At 46.0% G+C, this 18,301-nt stretch overlaps 1 protein-coding gene across 1 annotated transcript in view; it reads left to right on the plus strand.

The window, feature by feature from the left end:
- ADA2 (adenosine deaminase 2) overlaps positions 1–18,301 on the plus strand; it is a 131,127-nt gene that overhangs the window by 51,040 nt on the left and 61,786 nt on the right. The window contains 2 exon segments of the mRNA XM_030215327.1: positions 6,833–7,043; positions 11,189–11,316. Of these exon segments, the coding sequence (XP_030071187.1) occupies positions 6,833–7,043; positions 11,189–11,316 (339 nt within the window).

Here is an 18,301-nt window from a genome sequence, read left to right on the forward strand (position 1 = left end):
GGGTTTCCCAGGGGTCTGTACTTAAACCGCTGCTTTTTAATATATTTATAAATGATCTAGAGATAGTAGTAACTAGTGAGGTAATTAAATTTGCTGACGACACAAAGTTGTTCAAAGTTATTAAATCACAAGAGGATTGTGAAAAATTACAAGAGGACCTTACGAGACTGGGCATCTAAGTGGCAGATGACGTTTAATGTGAGCAAGTGCAAAGTGATGCATGGGGGAAAGAGGAACCCGAATTATAGCTACGTAATGCAAGGTTCCACGTTAGGAGTTATGGACCAGTAAAGGGGATCTAGGCATCATTGTTGATGATACCTTGAAACCCTCTGCTCAGTGTGTGGCAGTGGCTAGGAAAGCAAATAGAATGTTAGGTATTATTAAGAAAGGAATGGAAACAAAAATGAGGACTTTATAATGCCTTTGTATGTATGGCTCCATGGTGCAACCGCACCTCGAATACTGTGTTCAATTCTTTTTTTTTTGTTGTTACATTTGTACCCCATGCTTTCTCACTCATGGCAGGCTCAATGTGGCTTACATGGGGCAATGGAGGGTTAAGTGACTTGCCCAGAGTCACAAGGAGCTGCCTGTACCTGAAGTGGGAATTGAACTCAGTTCCTCAGGACCAAAGTCCACCACCCTAACCACTAGGCCACTCTTCCACTGCATCTCAAAAAAGATATAGTGCATTACAAAAGGTACAGAGAAGTGATGATAAAGTGTCACAACTGCCAGGAATGGTGAGCCCTTGGACCAAAGCCGGAGCTTTGGCAGACAAATCACCTGTGCTCGCATAGGCAGGAATCAGAACAGACTGGACTACGATAAACTAACAGACCCAACAAGGCAGGACAGAGGTAACTAAACACAATGGACAACACAAGAACCGGATCCAGATGAGGCAAGGAAAAGAAGGCAAAGGGCCAGAACTGGAACTTAGACAGGACAAGGCAAGACTCGAAACTGGATTAAAACTGGGACTGGGATCCAGAAATGCAAGACAAGGCAAACCACGGAAGTAAATTAAAACTGGGTCCAGAAAAGGGCAAGACAAGGACAAGGCAAGGACTGGATCCAGACAGGACTAGACTGAAAGAGACAAGACAAAGCACACCTAGACAGGCAAGACAGGGCAGGAGCTAGGCAACAGAATAACGACGCAAGACAATACACAAGGCAGGAACAGGATTCAGGATTCTCGAACAGGATTCAGGATTCTCAAACAGGCTTGGCTGGAGCAGGATTCAGGATTCTCAAACAGGCTTCAGGATTCTCCAACAGGCTTGAGGATTCTCAAACAGGCTTGACTGGAACCGGATTCTGGAACGGGCTTGGTTTGGCTGGAACCGGATTCTGGAACGGACTTGGCTTGGCTGGAACAGGAGTTTGAAAGGGACTTGGCTTGACAGAGAGCAGGGACAGAAACTAGCTCAAACACATAGCAGGGTCAAACCTAGCTCAAACACACAACAGGAACAGAACTTAGCAGAAACAGAGCTCACAAGCCAGGAAGCAAACATAGCAGGCAAAGGATTAAGCAGACTAAGGGAAGACAAAGAAAGAAAGAAAGAAAGAAAGAAAGAAAGAAAGAAAGAAAGAAAGAAAGAAAGAAAGAAAGAAAGAAAGAAAGAAAGAAAGAAGCAAAGTGCTTACCAGCATCCACAGCTGGAAGGAAAAGGACAGGCAGATTGAGAGGCAGCAGACACACCTGCATAGCAGTAAGGTAATTAGGGACAATGCTGGCTTCTACAGACTTTCAGGATTAACAGACAAGAACTACACACACAGGAAACAGGAACAGAGCTTGGCTAAACACAGAGATTTGCTTAAACACGGAGCTTAACTATAGCAAGAGTCAAATGCAGGGCTAGACTAAAAGCAGAAGCCAAGGGAAGTCAAACAGATACAGACACCAAGGGCAGGGTGTGGCTCTAGTTCCAGGCCTTAAGGATCAAGGTTCAAAAGCAAACTTACAGAAACAAAACAAAGCATTGAAACACAAGACTCTGGGAAACACAGAACAGACCTTCAGGAACAAAGCCGAGCAGGGATATGATCTAAACAGGTAACACAAGATTAAGAGACCTCTTGCAAAGGCAACATAGGAAAGCTTCCTGGGTCCTTATAAAGGAGTAGGCTGATGATGTTACAAGTAGGAAAAGAAGCAGAAGCAGGGAGACCAAAGCGAGGCTTGGCTAACAGGAAGAACAACAACAGGAAATGAAGCAGAAGCAGGGAGAATAAAGCGAGGCTTGGCTTACAGGAAGAACAACAACAGGGAAAAAGGCAGACTGGAGAGGTCACAGAGAAACAGTAGGTCTGAACATAAGGCCATGGCCACAACTGTGACATAAAGGGGATGGGAAGATTTCCCTATGAGGAAAGGTTGAAGCGGCTAGGGCGCTTCAGCTTGGAGAAAAGATGGCTGAGGGGATATATGTAGTGCTTTTCTTGTGCCAGTATGCACCGGTATAGCATACCGGCACCTTTTTTCTTAGGGCCGGCTCACCTGCCTGCCCTCAGCTCCCCGACTTTCCGTTCGTGCCTCCCTGTGTTGAAATCTTTTATTTTACCTGAAGTTGCAGCGGCGAACCGGCAGTGAAAGCAGCAGGCAGGCTCGCCTCCTTGCTTCCCTTCCCTCTCAGTGTCCCGCCTTCCTCTGATGTAATTTCCTTTCCACGAGGGCGGGTTGGAATGAACTCTGGGGCAGGTGGAGGCTGGGGTGAGTCACTGGGCATGGATGAGAGGAGAGGATAGGGGGCAAAGGAGAATCGCTGGACATGGATGGGAAGGAAGGCTAGGGGCAAAGGAGAATCGCTGGACATGGATGGGAGGGGAGGGCAGGGGAGAGAGGAGAATTGCTGGACATGAAAGGGAGGGCAGGGGAGAGAGGAGAGTTGCTGGACATGGATGGATGGAGGGGAGGGCATGAGAAATGCTGGACATGGGTGGAGGAGAGGGAAGACAGGAAGGAGATGCACAAGGATGGAGGAGAGGGGAGAGAGGAGAAATGCTAGACGGATGGAGTGGAGGGCAGGGAAGAGAAATGCTGGAGGGAAGGAAAGACTGAGGAAGGAGATGCTCACGGATGGAGGGGAAGGCAAAGAGGAGAAATGCTGGACATGGATGGAGGAGAGGGAAGACAGAGGAAGTAGATGCACATGGATGGAGTGGAGGAGGGAAGAGGAGAAATGCTAGACATGAATGGAGGGGAGGGATGCACATGGATTTAAGGGAGAAAGGAGAAATACTGGACATGGAGGAGAGGGAAGACAGAGGAAGTAGATGCAAATGGATGGAGTGGAGGGGGGAAGAGGAGAAATTCTGGACATGAATGGAGGGGAGGGAAGACAGAGGAGGAGATGCACATGGATTTAGGGGAGAGAGGAGAAATTCTGGACATGGATGGAGGGGAGGGGAGAGAAAGGAAGTGAAATGAACATGGATGGAGGGAAGGAGAGAGGAGAAATGTTGGACACAGATGGAGGGAGGGAGGAAAAATGCTGGACATGGATGGATGAGTGGGAAGAGAGAGGATATGAATGGAGGGAAAGGAAGAATAGGAAGGAGATGCATACTGAAGGAGATGAGTAAAAGGGAAAAGACAAACTGCACATGGATGGAGAAAATAGGCAAAAACTGGATCCACTCTATACCTCTGCGGAGGACCCAACTTTTACCTATGGATGTAGGGCAAGAAATGAAGAAGAAAGGAGGAAAGTAAAGAAATAAATGGAAAGGAAGCCCTGGAAATGGAGTTAAGGGAACAGATAGAGAGCAGCAGAATCAGAGACTAGGACCAACATGATCAGAAAAATAAAGTCACCAGACAACAAAGGTAGAAAAATCATTTTATTTTCATTTTAGTGTTTGGAATATGTCCAATTTGAGAATTTACATCTGCTGTCTTATTTTGCACTGGGTATAATGGAGCTATAACAGCTTACAGAAATTATTTATAATGACAAGAAATCACAAGTTATTTTTTTTCTCCTATACTGGTATAGTATTTTCAATGATACCTATTTATATGCGCCATGGCTGGTATAAGGGGTGTGGCTACCATAGGGGCAGAGCCATAGATGTGACCCCACCCATAATGAGTACCGGTGCCTTTTTTCCTACAAATAAAAGCACTGGATATATGATAGAGGTCTATAAAATAATGAGTTGAGTAGAACGGGTGGACATGAATTGCTTGTTTACTCTTTTCAAAAATACTAGGACTAGGAGGCATGCAATGAAGTTACAAAGTAGTACATTTAAAATGAATCGGAGAAACGTTTCTTCACTCAACGTAGAGAGGTGTGGTAGCTGTGTTAGTCCCCTTTTAAAGGTAATCAATAGAAATAAAACATGGAAAAGAAAATAAGATGATACCTTTTTTATTGGACATAACTTAATACATTTCTTGATTAGCTTTCGGAGATTGCCCTTCGTCAGATCGGAAATAAGCAAATGTTGGTAGATGACAGTTTATATAAATGAAACATCAAAGCATTCCAGTGACAGTCTAACAGGATGGGGGTGGATAGGTGAGAGACAGGAAGAGTCGGGTGGATGAGGGACAGGGAGATATGCATGGAGACAGGAGGGTGACAAAGCAGTACAATTTTATGGTTTATAATGGGCTAGAAAACCCAGATCTTTGTTACATCCTGTCTGGTGGGTGTCAAAATATTTAATCATTCTGACTTCAAAGGTCTTACAGGAATGGGTCCGGTGCAGTTTACATCATCAAATAAGCAAAACAAAAGTAATATAATTTAAAATACAGAACTGAAAAACAGCAGATTCAATTATATCTAACCATAATCAGACTAAAATCAGGAAAACAAAAAGGTCTAAAACATTTTTGAATGCTTTAAAATCAGGGACAGAAGGATGCTTTTTTGGCTGAAGGGCCCAAATGAACCAGCTTCTGGCCCTTCCCCCAAGCTTTTTAGTTGCTGTGTTGGGCAAAATATTGGTCAACGCATGGCCCAAGTAGCCCATCCTATTCCACTGCCTATGATTAAAACTGCAGAAATAAAAATATTTTTTAGTTTCTGTGTCATTTTGGATACAAAATGATACAACATGAAACACAAAAAAAGTAATTTCACTGTTATCTTTAAATGAAAGCATATTCCTAGTGTTTATTTGACTATCCAGCTTATTTTTGAAAGAGACGGACGCCCATCTTCCGACACAAATTGGGAGATGGATGTCCGTCTCAGAAACGGGTATAATCGAAAGCTGAATTTGGACGGCCCCAACTGCTTTCCGTCACGGGGACGGGCGAAATTCTCGGGGGCGTGGCCGAACGGTAGCGAAGGCGGGACAGGGGCGTTCCGGGGCGTGGTTAACAGATGGACCTCCGCGCCTGATAATGGAAAGAAGCAAGACGTCCCCGACAAGCATTTAGTCCACACAAAGTTGGTCCTGTTTTTTTCACGACCAAGCTTCCAAAAAGTGCCCAAACTGACCAGATGACCACCGGAGGGAATCGGGGATGATCTCCCCTGTCTCCCCCAGTGGTCACTAACCCCCTCCCACCCTAAAAAACAAACTGTTTAAATATTTTTTCCATCCTCTATGTCAGCCTCAAATACCATACCTAGCTCCATGACAGCAGTATGCAGGTCCCCCGAGCAATTTTAGTTTAGTTGGTGCTGCGCGGGACCCATGCAGAGGTCAAGAATCGGAAGAAAAAAAAACATGCAAGTGCAGTCAGGGACGTCCAAAAAAAAACATGCAAGTGCAGTCAGGGACGTCCAGATTAAAACAATAGTAATATGGGGATTTGAACCAGCCACCTTCTGATTACACAACTTGTGCTCTAACCACTACACCACTTATTCAGGTGCTTAGACATTCCTTCCCTTTCCATTAAGTCCCTCCAAGTTTCTGTCAGCCAATCACAGCTCATTTACCTGACATAGGTATCAGCTAAACGAGCTGTGATTGGCTGACAGAAACTTGGAGGGACTTAATGGAAAGGGAAGGAGGTTTAAGCAGCTGAATAAGTGGTGCAGTGGTTAGAGCACAGGTCTTGTAATCAGAAGGTGGCTGGTTCAAATTCCACTATTATAATTGTTTTAATTTGGACGTCCCTGACTGCACTTGCATGTTTTTTTTTCTTCCGATTTTTGCTCTCTGCATGGGTCCCGCGCAGCACCAACTAAACTAAAATTGCTCCGGGGACCTGCATACTGCTGTCATGGAGCTAGGTATGGTATTTGAGGCTGACATAGAGGATGGAAAAAATATTTAAACAGTTTGTTTTTTAGGGTGGGAGGGGGTTAGTGACCACTGGGGGAGACAGGGGAGATCATCCCCGATTCCCTCCGGTGGTCATCTGGTCAGTTTGGGCACTTTTTGGAAGCTTGGTCGTGAAAAAAACAGAGCTAGGTATGATATTTGAGGCTGGCATAGAGGCATCTCAGGGGGACCAGTGCACTATGAATGCTGGCCCCTCCCACGACCAAATGGCTTGGATTAGGTCTGTTTTTGAGATGGCCGGCAGCGGTTTCGATTATCGCTGAAAACCACGGACGGCCATCTCTAGGTCCAGCGATCTCACCATTTGTGTCGTCTATCTCTAGAGTCGACACAAATGATGGGATTTCAGCGGGCCGAACCATATAATCGAAACCGAAGATAGATGGCCATCTTGTTTTGATTTTACGGTTCGCTCTGCCTCTTCGCGGAGCTGTCTCCGGAGATGGACGTTTTTACACATGGGCGTTCGCGTTCGATTATGCCCCTCTATGTTAGAGCTTGTTGAAGGTCTTTGAGGCACATAGCTCAGCATTTACTCTTCTTCATTTTTCACCTTGTGCAGTTTATTGCAGAACCTGACTTTGGTGACGGACAACCCTGAGAAGACCTATCCGGAACAGAATGTCATTTGGAAGAGATTTGAAAACTGTTTTATCACTGCTAATGATCTCATATCCTATGCTCCTGTTTTCAAGGACTATTACTACCAGGGCTTACAGGAGCTGTATGATGACAACATTCAGTACATCGAGATGCGGGCTATGCTTTACCCGGTACGTTGCGATTCATGAAAAACAAGCAGAATTTCCTGGGTCCATATTTAACCTGTGTGCATATCTGACTGCAGAATGTGAGTTGCTGGGGAAATTCTTTCTCAGGAAATATTAGAAGTTATAATGAATAGGGCCTACATGTGGCAAATGCTGTGCACTGCTTTGTGAATGAACCTGGACCAGATAGTTTCTGTTACCTAGGCTGGCCAGGATGGGGATACCGTGAAGGGTGAGCAGTGTTGACTCAAAGAAGGTAATTTCTGTAAAGCATTTTCCGTGTGCACACTGACAAGATTGTACTTTGGCACATCCAGGGGTGTAGTTTGAGCGTGGTTTGATGTACATGTGTACTATGGAAGTACACACAACAGGGGGGGAGGTCATTTTATATAGTTTTTTCTGTGTGTAAAGCCTATTTTACACACACAAAAAACGTTTTACAAAATTACGTGACTGCATGTGTATAAAAAGTACACACATGGACATGTGTGCATTCTCGCAAGCGGAATTGTAGATGCATAGAGTATAAACCTACATTTACACCTTTAGAGCAGATAAATATGTGTGCATCAGCATTTTGTGTGCTACTGAGGCTGGATGTGGGAGCCTATTAGAGGCCAACCAAAACCAGCAGTTTTGGTTCCTGCTGAAACCGAATCTGTAGCCGAAAGCTGCAGCTTGGTGTCAGCCAGAACCATAATAGTAACTGAAACTTGTTCCACCTCCCACTACCGCTGCTGCAAGCCAGTCTCCCCTACCCCCTAAGAGAAAACACGTTCCCCTACCCCAGGCTGCCCTCCAGTCTGCTCTCCTCCCCTCACCCCCCCTTGGCCCTCCTCGGGCCTACCTGGTGGTCTAGTGGTGTTTTTGGCACAGGAGCATCCCAAGTTACTTCTGCCCCCATCAGCTGCATTGTAAAAATGGCAGCAATGACTTCCCACGATAGCCTCACAAGAGTGTCGTGGGAGGTCATGGGCACAATTTTGGAATTGGGATTGGCCCAAGTCAGCGACTTGCTCCTGCTACTGTTCAGGCCTTTCTCAATTCTAAAATAGTGGCCGTGACCTCCCACGGCAGTCTCATGGGACGTCGTGGCCACCATTTTGGAACTGGGAATAGTCTGAGCAGGAGGAAGTCACTGCTGCTCAGACCATTCCCAATTTCAAAATGGCGGCTGCAACCCATGGGCGTTGTTTGACTTTTTCATTTGGGGGGGGGGCAAAGGATGGGGGCACATTAGCATATTCATTTGCATACATTTATAGTTCATACATATTCATTAGGGTTATTCCTAAAAAAAAAACTGCTCTTTCTCCCTCCTTTCCTTCTTTCCTCCTTACCCAGCATTCCCTCTTCCTCTCCAGTAGTATTTCCCCACCCCTTTTTCCACACCATGCCTGTGTTGACCTTAGAAATGCATAGGGGCAATATGTAGAAATGCAGTACTGAGGAGGCAAAATGGCTGACAATTGACAGCAAATAGTTTCTTACCATCCAGAGTAATGTCTTCAGATGGGTAGTTAGTTCCTTGAGTTACAGGAATGAACCTCACTCATAAATCAGAGTGCACTGCTTGGTGATTATCTCAGTCTCCGATGTATTGCCAATGCTCTTTTCATTGTGTCAGATCTTCATCTTCTAATCTACTCTTAGCTATTTCCTGCTCATGCTGTTGAGAAGTTTTCTGTTATTATGGAAGGTTTCCTTTGCACATTTGCCCTTCTCAAAAGTCATCCTAAAACTGGTCTTCACTATTTGTAGAACTATCATGACCATCTTAAGAGCTGTACAGCTTCAAAAATCTAAAATCATACCTCTGGAACTGAAGCTAAATATAGCTCAAAGAGTTCATACAGCATGCAATAGAGGCCATTTTTTTGTGTAACAATCATAACAACGAGTATATAGTGAAAAAAAGCAAAATTTAACTTAATGTAAACGCAGTCGTCTTTCTTTCCTGTTGGCATAAACATCCACAATCTTCTCTGGATTTAGCTTTGCTGTTAAGTCCGCTTCAATGTGAAGAAGAGCCAATGCTGAAAATCTATCTTCTCTCATAGTTGAACGCATCCAGTTTCTAATCCGTCTCATTGCTGAAAAACTTCGTTCTGATGTAGCTGTTCCAACAGGGAATGTTATCGCTAACCGAATGAGTTTGTAGTAGTTAGGATATATTATTGGAGTCACTTCTTGAAGTCTTTCAAAGGTGACTGGAGTTTGAGAATTGTTAAGAATATTCATTTCTGCAGCCATGAGGATTTATTTTTAGAAGATCTCCATATTTCTGTAAGAGTGGATGGATGCCAGTTTTGTCACACCTTAAAACAGAGTCACAGGCTTCAGCAATTTTCATTGATTCTTTTGAGAATCGTCTGTCTAATTCAGAAACTATGGCATCTAAAACAGGGGAGTACAACTGCTCATGCCACTTATTTCTTTCTGTGGTTGATGTAGTTTGTGTTTCATCTTTACTTAGTGTCTGCTCTTTGTGTTCTCTTTGACCCAGAGTTGTTGTAACAAAGAAATTGGTAAGAGCTGTTTTGTTCTCTGATACTTTGGGGATTGTGGATTTCTGTTTTGAAGCTGCACTTGCTAAAAGCTGAGGACCTCAGAATTGTTTCCCCTGAGGTTAAAGGGGAAGCGCCCAGTGAACAGCGCTCCTGTATTGGGGAGGATTGGAACTACAATAAAAAGGGATTTTTGATCAACCAGTGTGGTATATGTGCTGTGCCTACAGGGGCAGTTGCAGCTGGTGCTGCACCTGGGAGGAGGCCGCGCCCTACGGAAGAAGGGAGGAGATTACTTTATTTATTTTTTGTCTATTAGATTGTAAGCTCTTTGAGCAGGGACTGTCTTTCTTCTATGTTTGTGCAGCGCTGCGTACGCCTTGTAGCGCTATAGAAATGCTAAATAGTAGTAGTAGAGATTACAATACTCATTGGTGCAGAAACTCATATGATACTAATCTACACTTCTCCAAAGAGAGAACTTTCCCTGACACCCCATACCCACCCATTCCAAGAAAAAGCTTCATTAATGCAGTTTTTGAAATAGTTTTAAAATCACATTCATTGTTTAATATTTGATATGTTAGTTTTTACTGCTGCTTTTTCTAGTATTCTCTGTCCCAGTTGATCTTTGAGAAAAGCATCTCTCTCTCTCTCATTTCTCAGCATCTCTTTTGCTTTCATTCTTGTTTTTCCAAATTCTCTCCTCTTTCAAATGCACCTTGTCTTATCCTATTGTGCTCCAATTATATCCATGTTTTCTCCTTCTTTCCAAAACTAGTGTTCTCTCTGTGCTCTCATGCTGTCTTTCTGCAGTTCCTGTAGCCCTTACCTCTTCATCTTGTCTGGTGACCTCTTTTTGAGAGATTCAATCTATCGATGTAGACATTAAAAGCTCAGACAGAGCAATTTTCATAGTCATTTCCAGGGGTGAAAATTGTTTTGTACATGCCACTCAGCTGTCTGAAAATTGCCCACCCTATATGCAGGAAAAATATACTCAAGCCATTACCAACAATATATTAGAGACATTCCCAGGGTGGGGCTAGGGTTTTTTTTTGGGGTAAAGTACAAGCAGTAATAGGAGTGGAGGAGTGGCCTAGTGGTTAGGGTGGTGGACTTTGGTCCTGGGGAACTGAGGAGCTGAGTTCAATTCCCACTTCAGGCACAGGCAGCTGTCTTTTAGATTGTAAGCTCCTTGAGCAGGGACTGTCCTTCCATGTTAAATTGTACAGCGCTGCGTAACCCTAGTAGCGCTTTAGAAATGTTAAGTAGTAGTAGTAGGCAGCTCCTTGTGACTCTGGGCAAGTCACTTAACCCTCCATTGCCCCATGTAAGCCGCATTGAGCCTGCCATGAGTGGGAAAGCGCAGGGTACAAATGTAACAAAAATAAATAAAAAATAGATGCACGTCTGTGGCTACATGCTCTTTGGACAAAGTGAATTTAAGTGTGCACTTTCCCTTTCAAGATTGGTGCAAAGATCCCTATTAATATGTACATGCAGAGCTGCGGACTGAGTTTGCAACAAAGTGGGCAGTTTGAAAATTGCCTTCTGTGTGCTCTTAACTTCTTTTTTCATCTCTAGATCATAGAGTCCTCTCTCTTCTACATTTTGACTATACGATCACATTTACAGGTTTATGAACTGGATGGAAAAATGCACAATAAGTCCTGGTCTATGGCAGCATATAGAGATGTCACCAAGAAGTTTGTGGAGGAGCACCCTGATTTCTTGGGAGCGAAGATCATTTTTACAGCCCACAGGTACAGTGTATACAACATAGACACATGGAAGTGTGTGTGCAATGGAACTTTATGGGAGCATGTGTGGAAGTCAGCCTGGGTGGGTGAGTGTGCACCCTTTGACCTATGTGACCTTGGACAAGCTGCTTTATCTCACGTGCCTAAGTGTAACTGAGTAATACCAATAACCATCTATCATAATTCTTAAGGGCTGTTTAGCCTTCTATGGTTAAATAACACTGGATATTCAAAACCAGTATCCGAATACTGGTTGGTGCTGCATATCTGATTTCAGCACTGACTGGCGGTGCTATCTGGTTAGTGGCCATATCCAGACCACTAACCATATACAGTTAGGATGGCTTTTTCGCATCCTAACTTTATCCAATTAGTAGCCACTGCTAACCAGTAAATGCTGGCAGGAGGGATATTCAGCAGCACTAACCAGATCGTGCTGGTGTGGCCATACAGTGCCAGGGTGGTCAATAGGCGGAGCCAGAGGCTATCTGGTTAGCAGCCACATTCAGACCACTAACTAGATACAGTTAGGATGGCTTTTTTGCTATCCTAACTTTATCCAGTTTGTTTACCTGGTTTGTGGTCTGAATGTGGATGCTAACCAGATAACCTCTGGCCACTGTTCTCTCTAAGCTGAGTGAGAGTCCTCCAGCTGCATTGCTGCCAGTAGGGAGTGCTGCTTCAATATTGTGTTTTCCATTGCTAAGGACAAGCAGCTTCCCTGGAATACAGTTTACAGTTTGTTCATTTATAGCCCGCCGTTTCCGATAAAAATAGTTCACAACAGATTACAATGAGATTTTAGAGCACAGTAGTCTAGGAAATTGCATAAGTAAATACAAAATAATACCTAAACCTCACAAGGGCATGTGGAGGGGCATTTTCAATATGACGTCTAAGTCCGACATTGGACGTTTTGCAAAAAAACATACAAAATATGAATAGGAAAGAAGGTAATTTTCAAAAAAGAAAAATTTCTATCTTTTGTTTTCGAAAATACAAGGTTTTGTGATTTGGACATTTTGTTTTTTGGTCCATTTTCAAACAAAAAACGTCCAAGTGCAAAACGCACAAAATCAAGCCATTGGGTTAGAAACTGGTCCTCCTGACATCCCAGGAAAGTAGTAGGGCACCCTAGGGGGCACTGAAGTGGACTTCATAAAATACACCCAAGTACACATCTCACCATCACCCCCTTGTCTGCTGAGCCTCTCCAAAACCCACTAGCCCCAACTGTACACCACTACCATAGCCCTTACAGGTCTCTCTCCTGAGTCGAGGTTACTAATCTCTCCCCTCCTATCCAGTATCTCCCTTTTGGGTTTCCGTATGCCAAGTGCATTACTCTACACTTCTTGGCACATTTCTTGGCATTAAATTTTAACTTTATATAATAAATGTACTCCAATTATGAAACTTTTAATACACAATACATACCCATACATACACCATATAAACCACCAAAAGTATTGCAAAGTCCACCTATACCCAGATACCAACCTTCTTGAGTCCCCTCGATGATAAATAATTATTCCATCTCAACAGTGTTGCCATATGTTCAACTGCAGCTAAGCCTCAATTGGGTCACAGAATTATCCAATGTAATTAGCAAAGATGTGGCCTAAAACCAATCCTTAAGTTCAACAAAACATCCTTATGGAAATTTCAACGTAATATAGTTTGTCCAAACATCCAAGCCAACTGGCAAACAACTGTTGTATAAACCACATGTTATTCTTCAGTTATGCTTGCATTTAATCGCATAAATAGAGGGTCTCCTCGGCAGGGACAGGAACTCAGCAAAACCATCAAACCATACTGGTCAATTGAGGTGTAATAACCGCATTTCGAATTTCCTTAATGCGAGACCGCATTTCGAATTTCCTTCATCAGGAGGAACTATTTCTCTAAATCTTTGAGAAAAGCGTCTAACCAGAATGTCCTTTGTACCGCCCCCTTACGTAGACGGAAAGAAAATGATCAGGTAAGTCCTAATTTCTCCTTCCATTATGTTCATTCCCACTATTCCAGGACGAGTGGGATATTCAAAAGCTATCCCTACGAGGGTGGGAAGCCGAACTTGCCACACGCAGAACCGACGCCCCAAATGTAGCCGCTGCTTGTGTGGCCCCCGCTATACCATCATGCTTACTGAAGGCAAGCAGAGAAGCCCACGCCTCTGCCCTACAATTATCCATCAGAGAAGACAACGAAGCCTCTGCCCAAGACATAGACACATGCCCAGGAGAGTGTGTCTTAAAACCGAGAATAGCCTCCCAGAATACAGGCCGAGACCACAGCCACCGTCACCCACTGGGCAAAGGAAGCTTTGGATGCCATGAGACCCAACTGATGTTAACCAAACTGCACAAAAAGGTCTATTCAAAAGGCGGAAGACATCGGGAACCTTGAAAAAACCCAAGAGAGCCCTGCGAAAGTCCAGAAGCCTGCAATAGGCATATAGCCGACTAAATAAAAAGAAACCAACAAGCACTCGGGCAAGAAAGACGGTACTGCCCGAAACGAGACCCCTGCCTCCAAAACAAAAACGGAGAAAAGGTCCTACTAAGAAGGGGCCCAAAGTTGCAAGAAGCAACGGGTCAATGAAAGCGCCCCAATATCACCGAGTTCTACGTGAGAACTCTCAGGATCACCTAGCAACGGAGAGTGCTGCAGCACCTGAAGGCCCATTCGGAAAAGGCATGTAAAGGGCAGCGTAAGCGACCCACACCTCTCTGAAAACGAAACACAATCAAAGAGCCGTTAAAGAAGAGGTCTGCCAATGACCCTGAAAGCAAGCCAGGGCTGCCACTAGAACCCACAAGGAACCCAGCGCTAGCCCTTGAAACTCCCTCCCGCAAAAATGCCAGGACATTTCCAGGGAGGAAGCAAGTACTGGCAGGCACCGAGGAAGAAGAGCGCTTCCTAGCCTGCAGCAGAAAAGCCACGAATGAATCCAACAATCCTTATACCTCAGCCAAGCCCTCTCAAGGGCCATGCTTAATCAAAGGGAGAAGAATCCTCCATGATCACCAGGCCCTGACAGAAGAACCTCGAATCTGAGGGAATCGCAGTAACTCCCCAACTAGGGACTTCACGAGATCTGCATAGCACTGGAGCCGAGTCCAGGCTGGAGAACGGGAGCACTATATCCCAAAGGTCTGCCACTCTCCCCCACTCCCGACCTAATTTCGGCATGGGGGAAGACGTATGGGAGTCCCTCGCTCAGACCCAAATGCAGCAGGGCGTCCAGACCCAGAGAGTCCTCCTCCCTGTGATGGCTGTAGAACCGAGGAACCGTGACAAAGGAATAGGCCAAGAGAACTAAGCCCATCGACACATCACCAGCTGTAACGGCTCGACCGACAGCTCCCACTTGCTGGAAGTCTGAGCGTGCCTGCTAAGAAAGTCAGTCCGCATGTGAGGGACTTTTCAAAACAGCTGAAAGGCACAACCGGCATCTCTCTGCCCCGGCCAATAAATGGCTCCAGAGCCAGCATACTGCTAGGAGACCCCCCTAGTTAGTAGAAGAGGCCAGTGCCATAGCAATGTCTGAAAGGCCCAAACCAAAGCATTCCTAACAGCGGGGCAAAAGCCTCCAGAGCTTAGCGCACCACTCACAGCTTCAGAGAATATAGGGCCAATGCGCTCTACTGGAGACCAAGAGCCTTGTGCCAGGGGACCCCAGCAAAAGGCCCCCCAGCCCAAGAAACTGTCATCCGTAGACCCCACTTCCCAAGGCAGGAGCGGGGAGGGCCTCCCTAGGGTCAACAACTGGGGAAGCCACAAACACCTCAGCTCTGTCTGACTGCTAGGGGCAAAGAAGCCGGAAGCTGTAACCCTCTGAAAATGGAGACCAGTGGCTGAACAGGGAGCTATGAATTGGCCGCATCAGAGAGTAAAGTACCACTTCCAGGGCCGCTGTCACAGAACCGAGGACCTGCACGAAATCCCAGGCCGGAAGCTGGGAACAAACCAGAAGCAAAGAATCCAGAGTGTCAACCTAAAGCACCATCCCTCTGTGAGAAACACTCAAGCTCACAGGGAATCAAAAAGAACACCTAGATGTTCCAAGTTGGTGAACTGGCGCCAGCCACCTCCACTGAAATTGAACACCCAAACCAGAAAAGAAAAATACAGGAGGCGAACCATTGTGAAGGGGCCTCCACACAGGCTTTGCAAGAGGAGGCCGGGATTAGCCAGCTGTCCAAGTGCAGGAGGAAACGAAACCTACGTCTCTGCAGAAAGACCACTACGCGCACCACCTAGGAAAAGGTCCCTGGGCCCGAGAGGAGACCAAATGACCAGAACCGGAAAAGAACCGCAGAAGCAGCCTGCAGAGGGGAAAGTAATTACGCCTCCCAGGTCTCCAGCAGAGAGAACTCTCTCTCTCTGAACGGACAGGAGCACAGACCTCAGGGTCACTATCCGGACACCGGTGGACCCCTTGAGATCCAGATTGGGTTGTACTGCTCCCGTCTTCCTGAGAAATAGGAGGAGAACTGACCAGACCGAAGGGCCAGCAGCACCTCAACTGAGCTTCTGCTCTGAATTGCCAGAGGCCCCCCGACAAAGAGACTGTAAGAATAGAGGAGCTCCCAGAGGGGAGAACTCCAACTGGAAGCCATTACCCAGAATAACCAGTGCCAGAGCTGAGGAAAAGGTAGACCACATGTTCTGAAAAGCCGGAGCGGCCCCCTGTAGGCCTGGATGGACCAGCCGGCCTGGCTACATCGGGATTACTACTACTACTACTACTACTATAAATCACTTCTATAGCGCTACCAGTCGTACGCAGCACTTTACAATTGAACATGAAGAAGAAAGACAGTCCCTGCTCAAAAGAGCTTACAATCTAAATCAGCACAAACAGACAGGACCAAAAAGGATAAGAGAAGGACAAACAGAAGGACATATAAGGATAAGATAAAAGTTAAGATAAGATAAAAAGGATTGCCAGGAGACAGCAGCCACTCAGTCTGAGTGCCATGCTGGTTCTCCATCCCCCGGAAGGAAGATTGCCGGGCCCAAAACCAAGCCCTCTGGCCAAAGGTCTGATGACCAGACCTACACATGGAGCTGTCATAAAACAGGGCACCTGCCGAGCCTGCAGGGTGAGCCGAGGAACAAGGAACATCTTCTGGAAGATGCTGGGGCCCGTTCACCCAGCTCCTGAACTAGATTGCTGAGGTGATTCCCAAGAGAAATGTGCCTCAAAAGGGTAACCTGACTACGCAGGCCTTGGAAGTGACAACCACCACCTATGCCCGTAGCCAGAACTGACGCTTCGCGGACAGCGTCAATAACATGCCTGTGACTGAAACACTAAGAATGACCTACACAGTGGCCATCAGACAGGCTAAGCCCGCCTCCATCCAGGCAGCCCGGGGACTGCCGCGGGAAAAGGGACTGCTGATGCCACTGCAAACAGGTCCGTGCCACCAAGGGGCTACCAATAGAAGCCTGCAGCTCCAAAGCAGACACCTCAAGGTGCGCTGCAAAGCCCGTTTCGGCTTCCTATCTAGCAGATCCCTCAAGGCAAGGCCACCAACCACCGGGAGGATAGTAGTCTAGGTGACTGCAGACAGCAAGTCCAAATTAGGTGGGAATGTCTTCTCCATCTGGTACCAGAGAAAAAGAATGGGCCACGGTCCTCCCAACCTGTAGGCCTGTGTCGGACGCACTCCACACTGCGGCAAGCAGGACTCAAATGTCCAGTGGAATGGGGGAACACTCTGGACAGGCCCCTGAGGCTCTTCCTAAGGCTAGCCGCCTGACTACCTTCCGGAAACTCCCCAAGGGAGCACTGCAAGTGCCTCTGAAATCAGGGGCCACCTCCTAGCAGCCCAACTGCAGTGAAATTACTACTACTACTACTACTACTATTTAGCATTTCTATAGCGCTACAAGGCATACGCAGCGCTGCACAAACATAGAAGAAAGACAGTCCCTGCTCAAAGAGCTTACAATCTAATAGACAAAAAATAAATAAAGTAAGCAAATCAAATCAATTAATGTGAACGGGAAGGAAGAGAGGAGGGTAGGTGGAGGCGAGTGGTTACAAGTGGTTACGAGTCAAAAGCAATGTTAAAGAGGTGGGCTTTCAGTCTAGATTTAAAGGTGGCCAAGGGTGGGGCAAGACGAAGGGGCTCAGGAAGTTTATTCCAGGCGTAGGGTGCAGCGAGACAGAAGGCGTGAAGTCTGGAGTTGGCAGTAGTGGAGAAGGGAACAGATAAGAAGGATTTATTCATGGAGCGGAGTGCACGGGAAAGGGTGTAGGGAAGGACGAGTGTGGAGAGATACTGGGGAGCAGCAGAGTGAATACATTTATAGGTTAGTAGAAGAAGTTTCAACAGGATGCGAAAACGGATAGGGAGCCAGTGAAGGGTCTTGAGGAGAGGGGTAGTATGAGTAAAGCGACCCTGGCGGAAGATGAGACGGGCAGCAGAGTTTTGAACAGACTGGAGAGGGGAGAGGTGACTAAGTGGGAGGCCAGCAAGAAGCAGATTGCAGTAGTCTAAACGAGAGGTGACAAGGGTGTGGATGAGGGTTTTGGTAGAGTGCTCGGAAAGAAAGGGGCGGATTTTACGGATGTTGTAAAGAAAGAAACGACAGGTCTTGGCGGTCTGCTGGATATGAGCAGAGAAGGAGAGAGAAGAGTCAAAGATGACCCTAAGGTTACGAGCTGAGGAGACAGGGAGAATGAGAGAGCCATCAACAGAAATAGAAAACGGGGGGAGCGGGGAGGTGGGTTTGGGGGGGAAAATGAGAAGCTCGGTTTTGGTCATATTTAATTTCAGGTGGCGTTGAGACATCCAGGCAGCAATGTCAGACAAGCACGCTGAAACTTTGGTTTGGATGCAAGGTGAGATATCAGGGGTAGAAAGGTAGATTTGGGAGTCATCAGCATAGAGATGGTAGGAAAAGCCATGGGATGAGATTAATGAACCAAGGGAAGTGTCAGGTTCTCAGGTTCAGAGCCCGCGGG

Source organism: Microcaecilia unicolor, chromosome 9, assembly GCF_901765095.1.
Source record: "Microcaecilia unicolor chromosome 9, aMicUni1.1, whole genome shotgun sequence".
Lineage (NCBI taxonomy): Eukaryota > Metazoa > Chordata > Amphibia > Gymnophiona > Siphonopidae > Microcaecilia > Microcaecilia unicolor.